The sequence below is a fragment of the Salvelinus fontinalis genome, chromosome 5, assembly GCF_029448725.1.
Source record: "Salvelinus fontinalis isolate EN_2023a chromosome 5, ASM2944872v1, whole genome shotgun sequence".
Taxonomy (NCBI): Eukaryota; Metazoa; Chordata; class Actinopteri; order Salmoniformes; family Salmonidae; genus Salvelinus; species Salvelinus fontinalis.
In genome coordinates this window covers 10,010,650-10,025,908 of record NC_074669.1, presented here as the reverse complement: position 1 = coordinate 10,025,908, position 15,259 = coordinate 10,010,650, and the positions used below count along the sequence as shown (strand labels likewise).

The window sequence follows — 15,259 nt, the reverse complement described above, 5'->3', positions numbered from 1 at the left end:
GAGGGAGCTTAATCAGTCGTGAGGAATTTTGAGTGTCGAATTTGGTCGCTACGTGAGGCTTATTAGATCGAATGTAAGTTTCAGGTTGTTACGAATGCATCGGAATAAGTGGACACGTGGAATTTCTGGAACTTGGGGGAAACTATTTTATTGGAGTTGTGCCTGTTCACATGCGTATCTGCCCTCTCATTGGCTAGAATGGTCCAACCTGAGGGGTATCCTAAAAAGCAGGCTACATTGAACAAAAATTTAAATGCAGCAATTTAGTTACCCAGGAAATTAGATAAACCAGTCAGTATCTGGTGTGACCACCATTTGCATCATGCAGAACAATCATCTCCTTTGCATAGAGTTGATCAGGCTGTTGATTGTAGAATGTTGTCCCACTCCTCTACAATGTCTGATATACTGGAACACGCCTGTCGATCCAGAGCATCCCAAACATGCTCAATGGGTGACACGTGTATGCAGGCCATGGAAGAACTGGAACATTGTCAGCTTCCAGTAATTGTGTACAGATCCTTGCGATATGGGGCTGTGCATTATCATGCTGAAACATGGTGGCGGATGAATGGCATGACAGTAGGCCTCGATCTCGTCACGGTATCTCTGTGTACTCAAATTGCCATCAATAAAGTGTAATTGTGTCCGTAGCTTATGCCTACCCATACCATTACCCCGCCATGGGGCATTGTTAACATCAGCAAACCTCCCAGTACAGTTGAAACAGATTCATCTGTGAAGAGCACACTTTTGCCAGTGGCCATCGAAGGTGAGCATTTGCCCACTAAAAGGCAGTCAGAACGACGAGCTTCCCTGAGACGGTTTCTGATAGTTTGTGCAAACCCAGTTTCCTCAGTTTGTCCCAGATGATCCCGCAGGTAAAGAAGCTGGATGTGGAGGTTACAAGTGGTCTGCAATTGAGGCCGGTTGGATGCACAGGCAAATTCTCTAAAACGGCAGCGGTGGCTTATAACATTCAATTCTCTAGCAACAGATCTGGTGGGTATTCAGCATGCCATTTGCGTGCGTTTTTAGTGGCCTTTTATTGTCCCCAGTGTAATGATCATGCTTCTTGATATACCACACCTGTCAGGTAGATGGATTATCTTGGCAAAGGAGAAATGCTCACAAACAGAAAAGCTTTTTGTGCATATGGAACCAACACTTTACAAGTATTTCGCTACATCTGTGACCAATAAAACTAGATTTGACATTTTTGTTCGGTATAGATCTACTCAGGGTTTCTAAAGCGAACCAGCTTCAGTTAGCGTCGCAGGCTTTTAACTGCGCGTGCGTGTCGCACATGGTTATTCGAAAGTAGGCGGTCGACTGATTTTAACGCCGATACCGATTTATTTTAAATGACTATTACAACAATACTGAATGAACTTTAATTTTAACTTAATACAATTAATTTAGTTTTAAATAATGCAAAAACAGTTGGAGAAGAAAGAGTGCAATGTGCCATGTGAATAGCTAACATATAGGTTCTTTGCTCAGAACACATGAAAGCTGGTGGTTCAATATTCCCAGTTAAGTTTTAGGTTGTAGTTATTATAGGAATTATGACGTGTCAACTATTTCTCTCTATACCATTTGTATTTCATATACCTTTGGATGTTCTTATAACTTCCCTGAAAAGCCTAAGGCTAGCTTTTTTAAATAAACTTGCATCCTGTAGCACAAACTCAAAAACGTTCTGGGACTCTAAAGTCCATGAAGAATAAGAGCACCTCCTGTCAGCTGCCCACTGCACTGAGGCTAGGAAACACTGTCACCACCGATAAATTCACAATAATTGACAATTTCAATAATCATTTTTCTACAGCTAGCCATGCTTTCCACCTGGCTACCCCTGCACCCCCCACAGCAACTTGCCCAAGCCTCCTCCATTTCTCCTTCACCCAAATCCAGATAGCTGATGTTCTGAAAGAGCTGCAAAATCTGGACCCCTACAAATCAGCCGGGCTAGACAATCTGGACCCTCTCGTTCTGAAATTGTTGCAACCCCTTATTACTAGCCTGTTCAACCTCTTTCGTATCGTCTGAGAACCCCAAAGATTGGAAAGCTGCCGTGGTCATCTCCCTCTTCATAGGGGGAGACACTCTAGACCCAAACTGCTACATACCTATATCTATCCTACCCTGCATTTCTAAGGTCTTCGAAAGCCAAGTTAACAAACAGATCACCGACCATTTCGAATCCCACCGTACCTTCTCCGCTCTGGTTTCCGAGCTGGTCATGGGTGCACCTCAGCCACGCTCAAGGTCCTAAACGATATAACTGCCATTGATAAGAGACAATACTGTGCAGCTGTATTCATTGACCTGGCCAAGGCTTTCGACTGTCAATCATCACATTCTTATCGGCAGACTCAACAGCCTTGGTTTCTCAAATGACTGCCTCGCCTGGTTCACCAACTACTTCTCTGACAGAGTTCAGCGTGTCAAATCGGAGGGGCTGTTGTCCGGACCTCTGGCAGTCTCTATGGGGGTGCCACAGGGTTCTATTCTCGGGCCGACTCTTCTCTGTATACATCAATGTCGCTCTTTCTGCTGGTGACTGTACGCAGACAACACCATTCTGTATACTTCTTTGGACACTTAACTAACCTCCAGACGAGCTTCAATGCCATACAACTCTCCTTCCGTGGCCTCCAACTGCTCTTAAATGCAAGTAAAACTAAATGCATGCTCTTCAACCGATCGCTGCCCACACCTGCCCGCCCGTCCAACATCACTACTCTGGACGGTTCTGACGTAGAATATGTGGACATCTACAAATACCTAGGTGTCTGGTTCGACTGTAAACTCTCCTTCCAGACTCGCATCTCCAATCCAAAATTAAATCTAGAATTCGCTTCCAATTTCGCAACAAAGCATCCTTCACTCATGCTGCCAAACATACCCTCGTAAAACTGACTATCCTACCGATCCTCGACTTCGGCGATGTCCTTAACAAAATAGCCTCCAACACTACTCAACAAATTGGATGCAGTCTATCACAGTGCCATCCCTTTTGTCACAAGCCCCATATACTACCCACCACTGTGACCTGTACGCTCTCGTTGACTGGCCCGCGCTTCATACTCGCCGCCAAACCCAATGGCTCCAGGTCATCTACGAGTTGCTAGGTAAAGCCCCGCCTCATCTCCATTCACTGGTCCCCATAGCAGCATCCACCCGCAGCATGCATATTTCACTGGCCACCCCCAAAGCCAATTCCTCCTTTGGCCGCCTTTCCTTCCAGTTCTCTGCTCCCAATGACTGGAACGAACTGCAAAAATCACTGAAGCTGGAGACCCATATCTCCCTCACTAACTTCACACACCTATCACTCCAGTGTTTAATTTGTATATCGTAATTAACTCGCCACTATGGCCTATTTATGCTGTACCTCCCTTATTTGCACACACTGTATGTTTGTTTATTCCATGTGTAACTCTGTTGTATGGGTCGAACTGCTATGCTTTATCTTGGCCAGGTCGCAGTTGTAATTGAGAACTTGTTCTCAACTAGCCTATCTGGTTAAATAAAGGTGAAATAAAAAAAAGACTAGTATTGCCAGCCTAATCTCGGGAGTTCATAGGCTTGAAGTCAAACAGCGCTGTGCAACAACCATTGCTAAGAGCTGCTCGAATGAATGCTTATGAGCCTGCTGCTGCCTACCACCGCTCAGTTAGACTGCTCTATCAAATCATAGACTCAATGATAAACACACAGAAATACGAGCCTTTGGTCATTAATATATTGAAATCCAGAAACTATCATTTAGAAAACAAAATGTTTATTCTTTCAGTGAAATACAGAACCAACGCGTGTTGTCGAACTGGTGGCAACCCTAAGTCTAAATACTGCTGTTACATTGCACAACCGTCATAATTATGTAAAATTCTGGCAAATTAATTATGGTCTTTGTTAGGGAGAAACACAGTTCGCAACGAGCCAGGCGGCCCAAACTGTTGAATATACCCCAACTCTGCTTGCACTGAACGCAAGAGAAGTGACACAATTTCCCTAGTTAATATTGCCTGCTAACATGCATTTATTTAAACTAAATATATAATAAAATATACTTCTGTGTATTGATTTTAAGAAAGGTATTGATGTTTATGGTTAGGTACATTTTGTGCAACGAATGTTTTTTTCGCAAATGCGCTTTTGTTAAATCACCCGTTTGGCGAAGTTGAATGAGGCTGTGATTAGATGATAATAATGCGATGCCTGTTAATTTATATGCAACGCAGGACAAGCTAGTTAACCTAATATCATCAACCATGTAGTTAACTAGTGATTGTGAAGATTGATCGTTTTTAAAATAAGTTTAATGCTAGCTAGCAACTTACCGTGGCTCATTGCAGCCACAATGTCCTTTTGACACTGCACTCGCGGTCAGCCTGCCACGCAGTTTCTTCACGGATTGCAAAATAATTGGCCATAACTACGAGAGCTTGATATCGGCGCCGATTAATCGGTCGACCATTAGGCAAACTCTTCATGAAACATCAATCCATGGGCTAGTTAGTTCCACATTTTCTTTTGCGCCGAAATCGGGGAAAAAAAGTTATTTTGCAAAATAGGTTTTTAGAAGTAATGTTTATCAATGCACAACCACAACCTTTTTTCCCACTATCCATAAAATAAGTATTAAGTAATACAAAAGCGCAACTGTGCGTGAAGTTTAAAATGCATTGTTATTAAAAGTATAATGTAATATTTAAATCAGTACTCTTCATCAAATGAAGGGCATGGTGACGCGATCTTTGCAAGAGGGAAGGAATCTGATTGCATTGAACCACAACTTGTGGCACAGTCATTCCATTCAAGGGTAATTGGAACTAGTCATGAGTTAGTTCTGAGGGATTTGTTGCCATATAAATTTTGCTGGCTAAAAGGTGAGCTACTTTCTTATGACCGGTTATCCCGAGTTGTACTCAGTTGACCAAAGTTACCTCGCTAACTAACTCCCCTCTGACCTCCCATCTTTGAGGACATGCATTTCCATTAGAGCGGTCACTCGACTATCTCTATAATAGAACATATTTGGCTTATTCAGTAAGAAGATGCGATTAGAGACTTCCTCTCCATCTTCACTCATTTGGAAGCCTGCAGAAGGGTTTCCCAGAAAAGGAGACCAGCCACTTTAGACTAAAATACTTCGGGATTTTGGCAATATCATTGTTATGTCTGTGTTCAGCATGAAGGAAGTTGGATGTAGTTTCGCGACCAACTAGTTTTAGCGCAATGACTGGAAGTCTGAGTATCTACTAGCATGCCTGTAGCCTCTTTAGTTTAGGGGAATGCCATTATGCTGCTTTGACTGTTATACCAAAGTATACACCCTTGTGTTATACTAGGGAAATTGTTTCCATAGCTAGGGCTGACAGTGAGGACTTGAAGAGCACAATCAACATCTTCTGCATAATCAAAACAGCTGCTTTGGGAAGGTTCAGTTAGCCATTGTTATGCAGAGGATGTTGATTTCAGTCCTCAAATGTTTGCCCGCAATTTTAAAAAGTGTATCACCACCCTTTAGTGCTGTAAGATTCATATGAACACTGCAGATGTTTATGGCCAGGATTCAATCCGACAACGCACCTTTGAAAGGCAATGTTCGGGGATATTGCATTCACGGTAGGCTGAACGCTGCATACGTCAATTCAATCTGAAATTTACTTGAAATCGGAACAACGCGAGATCGGATTGAAGCCGGACATAACTTTATGCTTACTAGACAAAGCTCATCAATAACACACTAAGTTAAATACAGATACAGTTCTACAGTTCAAATGTCCTTTGTGTCAAATGAGCAAGGACTCCACTTGCATAGCCAGCGTGCTTACGCCTGATTTCATTTAAATGAATATGCATGTATCACGCTGTGCAAATGTTACGTGTCCGGTGTAGCAGCCCTGTTAGCCTGGCAACGTTCTCATAGTTCAAGCGTTAATTCAGTCATATCTTATCCACCCAAGAAAACTGAATGTCCCTCTCAATCTTCTGTCAAATCACCTTCCCCTACACAGGGCACAGCCATGTTTTTGTGCATACTCTCTTTGTGTTCTCTCAGGCGTTGCTTTGATCTGAAGCATTTAAGACAATCGTAGCAATATGGCTTCTTCTCAGTGTGTATTTTCTGATGACTATTTAATGCCCCTCTGTCGCTGAAGCATTTTGGACATGTAGGACACGCATGCGGTTTTTCCCCTGTGTGAATTCTCAAATGCACATTCAACTGAAAACCTGTGGAGAAAGATTTGCCACAAACGTGACAGTGGTGTGGTTTCTCCCCTCTGTGTCTCTTCATGTGCCGATTCAAGTTGGAGCTCTGACTGAAACATAAGTCACACTCCTGGCAGTGAAACGGTTTGTCATTGGTGTGAACTCTCATATGCACTGTTAGAGTATGGCTATAAGTGAAACATTTGTTACAAACTTGACACTGATGTGATTTCTCCCCTGTGTGAATTCTCATGTGCAATTTTAGATTACCATTCTGAAGGAAGCATTTGCCACATTCAGGACAGCTATATGGTTTCTCCCCTGTGTGAATCCTGCTATGATTTTTCAGGTGCTCCATCCTAGCAAATGAACTGCCACAATCCTGGCAGCGATATGGTTTCTCCCTTGTATGAGTCCTTATATGCATTTTAAGGGAAGTGCCAAGGCGGAATGTTTTGCCACAATCATTACAGTGATATGGTTTCTCTCCAGTGTGGATCCTCATATGCGCATTCAGATTTCCACTCTGAGCATAACATTTGCCACATTCATGGCAGGAGTGTGATTTCTCCCCTGTGTGGACCGTCTTCATATGCAAATTCAGATTTGCAATACTGACAAAATATTTAGCACAGTCATTACAGGGATATGGTTTCTCCCCTGTGTGGGTCCTCATATGCTTTTCCAGATCCTTAGTAGCATCAAAACTTTTACCACAAACATCACAAAACCTAGTTCTGTGAGTTTGTAAAATGTGATCCATCACACATTTTAGGGATTGACAGTTTTTTCCACAAACTCCACAAATTTGTTCATGATCTTTTCTGTGACTTTTCAAATGTATCAATAAAGCTCCAAAGGACTGACAAGGCCTTCCACACACCTTGCAACAAGGACCAGCAGGGCTTTGTCCTTTTTCTGTCCGCCTCCTCTTTGATATCTGCGTCTTGAAAGCAGACAGTGATTTTGCACTCTCCTTCCTATGAACACTTTCATTGTCATCACCCTGAGCTGCAGAACAGCCTGGGTTTACTGCAGAGAGGGCCTGAGAGTCACTGGCTGGTTCTGAAGAGTTCTCTTCTTGAGATTCTGTTTTCATCTGTTCAGCGGGCGAGTCTCCATTTTTGCATTCCTTATTTTGGGTTTTGTTAAGATGTGACGACCGAGTTGGGTACTGATCATAGTCACTTTTCACACAGGGAGGAGTGAACACAGAGTCTTTAGTATTATACTCCAGCTCTTGACATTCCTCCTGTTTCTCTTTCTTTCTCCTCCTGTTTCTCCCCTGGCTGGTCCAGAGTTCCTCTTTAATCTGTGTGGGCTCCAAGTCCTCCTGCCCCAGACTGGGGCTCCACTCCTGCTCACAGTGCTGCTGCTCAGGGGGAACCTCCACTTCAGAGACATTGAGCTGTTGGAGGTCTGAAGGGAAGGAGAAAGGATGAATTAGCTAGAACTCCAACATTGACATGATAGACAGGGGTCTCAGTAAACCTGGGAATAGTCCTAGTTCCATAAGTGTTGTGAACAACAATTATCATTAGAATGCACATGTAGAGCTTTGTGGACATTTTTACATATGACGTGGTTTCTTTAATATATGATTCTGTGTTTGCTCATGGAACTAAAAATTGAATTTAACTAGCTATTCCAAGAAGATTTACAGAGACCTATGGGGCGTTCACATGCTATTGGAAGTTTGGAGTTACAATTGGGAAATTTCACTTCAATGACCGTTCAAGTTGAAATTACAAGTGGGGGGGGGGGGATTCTTACACCTTTTCAACCAAAAGATGACATTAATTGTCAAACTTATCAATGTGGATAATGTAGCTAGTTTGACCATATTGCCAATGTTAAGCAACTTAGCTAATTATATTATTAGCAACGTTACTTAGCGTATCTAGCTAGCTAAAATCTTTTTGGTTGAATTGTTCCGACTTCAAAAGCACTTTAACACAGTCATATCGGAAAACATTTGGCCACTTGTAACTTCTGCCGGTGACAGGTGACACCAAACAATCAAAGCGTCAATACAGGATTAAGATTGAATCCTACTACACTGGCTCTGACGCTCGTCGGATGTGACAGGGCTTGAAAACTATTACGGACTACAAAAGGGAAACCCAGACGCGAACTGCCCAGTGATACTAGCCTACCAGACGAGCTTAATGCCTTTTATGCTTGCTTCGAGGCAAGCAACACTGAAGCATGCACAAGAGCACCAGCTGTTCTGGATGACTGTAAAGCTCTGTCAAGTGTCTTTACTGACATTTTCAACCTCTCCCTTAATGAGTCTGTAATACCTACATGTTTCAAGCAGACCACCATAGCCCCTGTGCCCAAGGAAGCGAAGGTAATCTGCCTAAATGATTACTGCCCCTTGGCAATCATGTCGGTAGCCATGAAGTGCTTTAAAAGGCTGGTCATGGCTCACTTCAACAGCATCCTCCCGGACAAATTTACATTTAAGTCATTTAGCAGATGCTCTTATCCAGAGTGACTTACAAGTACATACATTCATACTTTTTTTTGTACTGGCCCCCCGTGGGAATCGAACCCACAACCCTGGTGTTGCAAGCGCCATGCTCTACCAACTGAGCCACACGGGGCCCACACGGGGACACCCTAGACCCACACCAAATCGCATACCGCCCCAACAGATTCACAGATGACGCAATCTATATTGCACTCCACACTGCCCTTTCTCACCTTGACAAAAGGAACACCTATGTGAAAATGCCGTTCATTGACTACAGCTCAGCATTCAACACCATAGTGCCCACAAAGCTCATCACTAAGCTAAGGACTCTGGGAATAAACACTTCTCTCTGCAACTGGATCCTGGACTTCCTGACGGGCCGCCCCCAGGTGGTAAGAGTAGGCAACAACACGTCTGCCACACTGATCCTTAACACTGGGGCCCTCCTGTATTCCCTGTTCACCCACAACTGCGTGGCCAAACACGACTACAACACCATCATTAAGTTTGCTGACGACACAACAGTGGTAGGCCTATTCACCGACAATGATGAGATGGCATATAGGGAGGAAGTCAGAGAACTGGCAATGTGGTGCCAGGACAACAACCTCTCCCTCAATGTGAGCAAGACAAAGGAGCTGATCGTGGACTACAGGAAAAGGCGGGCCGAACAGGCCCCCATTAACATCGACGGGTTGTATTGGAGCGGGTCGAGAGTTTCAAGTTCCTTGGTATCCACATCACCAACGAACTATCATGGTCCAAACACACCAAGACCGTCGTGAAGAGGGCACGAGAACCTATTCCCCCTCAAGAGACTGAGAAGATTTGGCATGGGTCCCCAGGTCCTCAAAAGGTTCTACAGCTGCACCATCAAGAGCATCCTGACCGGTTGCATCGCAGCCTGGTATGGCAACTGCTCGGCATCTGACCGTAAGGCGCTACAGAGAGTAGTGCGAATGGCCCAGTACATCACTGGGGCCAAGCTTCCTGCCATCCAGGACCTGTAGAATAGGCGGTGTCCAGAGGAAAGCCCAGAAAATTGTCAGACTCCAGTCACCCAAGTTATAGACTGTTTTCTCTGCCACGGCACAGCAAGCGGTACTGGAGCGCCAAGTCTAGGACAAAGGCTCCTTAACAGCTTCTACCCCCAAGCCATAAATAAGACTGCTGAACATTTCATAAAATCACCACCGGGCAATTTACATTGACTGACCCCATCCCCCCCCTTTTGTACACTGCTGCCACTTGCTGTTTGTTTGTTACCTATGCATAGTCACTTAGCCCCCACCTACATGTACAGATTACCTCAACTAGCCTGTAACCCTGCACACTGACTCGGTACCGGTGCCCCCTGTATATAGCCACGTTATTCTTATTGTGTTACTTTTAATGATAACTTTTTTAGTCTACTTGGTAAATATTTTCTTCTTCTTGAACTGCACTGTTGGTTAAGGGCTTGTAAGTAAGCATTTCACAGTTAAGTCTACACTTGTTCTATTCGGCGCATGTGACAGTTTGATTTGATACAGCTGCCCAGTAGGAAGCACCTCAGGTCGGCAGCCACCTCAATACAACACAGGTGTGTCATTCCCGAAGGCAGTAACGTTAGCTTATTGCCACTGTGACATTCAGATGGTGACCAATATTACAGGTTATTTCTTGCTCGCACATCGAAACATAACTCTTTTTAACTAGCGCCCGGCCTTTAATGTCTTTTTGTGTGTGAAGTCGAAGCTAAACTTACCACAGTGTGGATAATTGTGTCACCAACAGTACTTTTACAAGCAGCTTCAAATGGCAAGGGGCGTAGCATGTAATGACGCAATGCTAATGGACGTTTCTTGTGGGGTGTTCATTGTAGTAACTGCAGTCTGCAGATAGATATTGGGTGGATTGGATTATGCTGAGCCGCAGGGCACCGGTCTATGGCCTGTGATGTGAACACGCAAAAGCAGAGAGGGAGGAGTGACCTTCTCAAGTGGAGCAGTAACCTGTGCTGCTCGGTTATGTTGTCAACAAGGCAGCATGGTGCAACATATATATATATACAACAGTAATTTTATTCAAAGTAATCACTTTCGCACAAACACAATCCTACTCATTACTCTGAACTGCATAACATTTGTTTTGAGACGACTTCGACCGTGGCCTTAACCACTGAGGTATAATGAGAACAAGATGTCCGATCATCGTTTAAGGGGGAGGGGCTATACTGCACCTAAGATTTCTCATTACATTCATGGTCCTTCAATTCTCTACAACCCAACCCCTATTTTTCAAGGACTGACTGAACTGAATCCATTCGTCTCATCTGCGCAACATACCCCTTCAATTTGGGCACCTGGCGGGTCCGTATAGCTTCTCCCTATTCAAGGTAATCTACTCACGTTCGCATAGCCAATTCATTGACTTCTATATCCGGTTGCATTCGGTTTATACCATAGAGCTAGAGGACTCATCTTTGTACCTGTGCCATTATAGCATCGGTGACAGCAAGGGTAGTGCCATTGAGACTATTTTCTTCTTCATAATTGGCTGATCCCTCCAACAGGGTCACAAGGAGGGATCAGCCAATGAAGTTGGAAGTCCTACCCAGTTGATGACATTAAAATGGTAGAAGCCTACAATCGCGCTGCCCATACTAATATAGCCAGAAGAGTCCCATCTCATTCTCTATGGTTTATATGGACCAACATTATATGCGAACTGAGCGTGAGTGTACACAGGGAGCAGCGACAATGTCATCACATCATCAAAAAACATGGTAGACTTTGAATGAATATAAAATGTTAATATCTTCGTCTGAGTGAAAGAAAAAAAAAACGCTTGAGCGACAATTATTAGAATAATTCAATAGATGATTAGTGTACGAGGATGACTGTCTTAGTCATTTTCAAATTTGACTTCTCTATATGGCCGTCTATGGAAATTGTCTTTCCTGGACGGGGTCAGTTAAACTGCAGTATCGAAGTAAATCTGTATGAGCAGTTGAAACCGTGATTCTAGACCAAGACCCTGGCCCTTTGCTTTGAACAGGGCACTTGGCTCACGCCCTGACCTATGAAGCTAGCCACAATAAGGATAAGCCAAAATAGTGGAATTTGCGGTTCGCCTTCAAAATAAAAAGTTACTAATTGAAAGTGATACATTTATACAAACATTGGAATCATGTCATATTGACAAAATGATACTAAACATGTTTGGAATATTGTGAATCAATTAATCTATACATAAGGCTGTACAGTGCAATGTGAATGTCTAATACTCATAGTAGGTTGACAGGTAAGCTTAAATGTGGCTAATTTCAGTGGTTTCAAAGTCCTGCAATGAGTTATGATGCTAAAATCATTTGTAAAAATCCAAATAACTTCACAGATCTTCATTGTAAAGGGTTTAAACACTGTTTCCCATGCTTGTTCAATGAACCATAAACAATGAATGAACATGCACCTGTGGAACGGTCGTTAAGACACTAACAGCTTACAGACAGTAGGCAATTAAGGTCACAGTTATGAAAACTTAGGACACTAAAGAGGCCTTTCTACTGACTCTGAAAAACACCAAGACATCCTCCTCCCTCATGTGGTACCCTTCCTGCAGGCTCATCCTGACATGACCCTCAAGCATGACAATGCCACCAGCCATACTGCTCGTTCTGTGCGTGATTTCCTGCAAGACAGGAATGTCAGTGTTCTGCCATGTCCAGCGAAGAGCCCGGATCTCAATCCCATTGAGCACGTCTGGGACCTGTTGGATCGGAGGGTGAGGGCTAGGGCCACCCCCCCAGAAATGTCCGGGAACTTGCAGGTGCCTTGGTGGAAGAGTGGGGTAACATCTCACAGTAAGAACTGGCAAATCTGGTGCAGTCCATGAGGAGATGCAGTGCAGTACTAAATGCAGCTGGTGGCCACACCAGATACTGATTGTTACTTTTGATTGACACATTATTCCATTTCTGTTAGTCACATGTCTGTGGAACTTGTTCAGTTTGTCTCAGTTGTTTAATCTCATGTTCATTCAAATATTTACACATGTTAAGTTTGCTGAAAATAAACCGCAGATGACAGTGAGGATGTTTTTTCCCCCTGTTTATTTAAACGCTAAACAGTTATGTTCTGTAGGTGTCGCTGAGTAGTATGATACCCATTTTATGGATCCACAATCCATGGGCAAGGCTGTATAGTGATAAGTATGCTCCCAATAAAATGTTAGTCTAATACATTCACAGTGCAATTAACTGATTTAATTTATTTTCTATTAACTAATTATTGTATTTTTTGGGAATTTGTCACATTCGAACCTTGTTTAGCCTTATAGTCCATGATTTCACTATTTGACTTGCCTAGTTAAATAAATAAAAATACTTTCAATGAGGGACGTTTATTTAAGGCGGCTAGCTTCATATAGGTCATGCCCGGGAGCCAGCCCGGTTCCAAAACAAATGCAATCAACTTTCACCAGGTTGACCACACCAACAACATTACCAAATGAAATGTTTAGAAAAAACGTTGCGATGCAACGCGTAACAAACCTGTTCTATGTAACTTTATCTCCGGTTTCAGGAGGATATCAAGCAGCTTCTGTAGACGGGCGTTCTCCTCTTTCGATAGGGAATGTTTTCCCTGGTACTTTGTTGTAGTTTTTTCAACGGCTCTAAACAACTCAGGAGCCGCTCTAAATCCCTGGTTGAAAATCAATCCCAACAACTCTATTTTAGACATTTCTCCGAGAATCCTAGCTAAATTATGGAATGCTTGGTAAACTAGCTAGAAGTTTATTTCTTTCGGCCACGTGGGAGGCGGTAAGCGCACGACGAATCACTTCAGAGAGGACAAGTACACAACCCAACAACGCGGGCCCCGGTTGCTTTCCCTGGACACAAACGATGACCAATCGGAGAGCATGAAATTAAACTGGAACGCCTTCTTGTGCATATTATACACGTCATTGAGCAGCACCATCTGTCTGTTGGCTGGTGTAGGAACAGATGAGTAGTGTTACAAAGTATACTGCATTTATACTCTAGTGTGGTTGGTGGCGGTAATGCAACAAATATTGGATGTCAATCGCCATCAATGTACCTCGTCGAAGAAGACGCCCACATTCATTTGCAATATTATGAATGTCTAAAATGATAATAATCTTGATTTTGACTTTAGTGATCATAGCTTTATACAATGCATGTTGGTAATATATCAAAATATGTGGATGTATCATTTTGTAGTAGTAGTCTATAGTAGGGCTAGCCTTTAGTAGCCCTTGATCATGGCACTCAAAACAGATACATTAAGTTAATATATTGTTTTATCTTTCTCGTTGATGAGCGATACATGTGTTACGAAAGCCGTATCGCAAGCGATGATTATTGACGTCGGGATTGTATTTCACATGAGCCACACGTGGGCGCCTTGAGTTTTCTAGCGCTAAGTCCTTATATAATGTCCCAACGCATGAAGGAAGTCTCAGTAGACAGGGGCGGTAGCCGGAACTGGTTGCCGGTTGGTACCTGCAAATATTTGTATGACTAAGCCAATATAGACCACAGCCTTTCGTTTACAATGGGAACAAATTACTCATAGTGGGCTGAACAAGCAAGGAGGTGGGCAGAGCCACGCACGAGCTAGCGAGATCCTATTAGCCCGTTCTAGCATACATCTGCATATTTCTGCCTACTGTGAAGTTCACGTGTACAATAACGCAATTCGCCTTTCCATCCCTTCTAAACAACCCAATTTTTTACAACTGTGGCAAAGGTTAAAGTGTACAAAAAGTAGTTTCCTCTGTTCATAACCTATTGTAGTTTTGGGAACAGAAAACTGTACTGAGATCAAATGTTTAATTGATGAGAAAATTTGCAGAAGTTAAAAATCCATCTCCTTCCATCTTTTCCCACTGCCAACATCCCACTGCCAACTCTTACAACTATATTTGGTAGTGACGGGAAACACCAAGCGGATTTTCACATTCATACATCTTGTGAAATATCTGTTTCATTGTTCTATCTGTGGTACCTCTGGTTCAAGCCCCATGCCAGGTGAAAAAAGGGAAGGCAGTAGCCTAGTTGTTAGAGGTGAGCCAGCAGCTGGTGGGTTGCAAATCAAATTTTATTGGTCACACACATGGTTCACATGCTTCTAGTTCTGATAGGGCAGTAATATCTAACAATTCCACAATTCCGGGTCTGGTGGGAAAAATCTGTTGGAGAGCTGGCAAATGGAGGGTGGTATCAAATCATAGTAGATGGTATCAAATCATAGTAGATGCCATTGCCTGCCGTTGTGCCCTTGAGCAAGGAATGTCAACTGGTCCACAGGGCGCCCAGTGTGGCAGCCCCCTGCTCCAACCTCTCCAATTTGTATATGTACAGTCGTGGCCAAAAGTTTTGAGAATGACACATTAATTTCCACAAAGTTTGCTACTTCAGTGTCTTTAGGTTTTTTTGGCAGCTGTTACTATGGAATACTGAAGTATAATTACATGCATTTCATAAGTGTCAAAGGCTTTTATTGACAATTACATGAAGTTGATGCAAAGAGTAAATATTTGCAGTGT

General features: G+C 43.1%; 1 protein-coding gene across 1 annotated transcript; it reads right to left on the bottom strand.

Moving 5' to 3' along the window:
• Positions 1–41: 41 nt before the first annotated feature.
• Positions 42–13,574, bottom strand: LOC129855078 (zinc finger protein ZFP2-like). The gene is made up of 2 exons (XM_055922370.1): positions 13,239–13,574; positions 42–7,644 (listed from the first exon to the last, which is right to left on the bottom strand). Exons 1-2 carry the CDS (start codon positions 13,426–13,428, stop codon positions 5,996–5,998), a joined length of 1,839 nt encoding a protein of 612 aa, XP_055778345.1. The 5' UTR covers positions 13,429–13,574; the 3' UTR covers positions 42–5,995.
• Between the last annotated feature and the right edge of the window lie 1,685 nt (positions 13,575–15,259).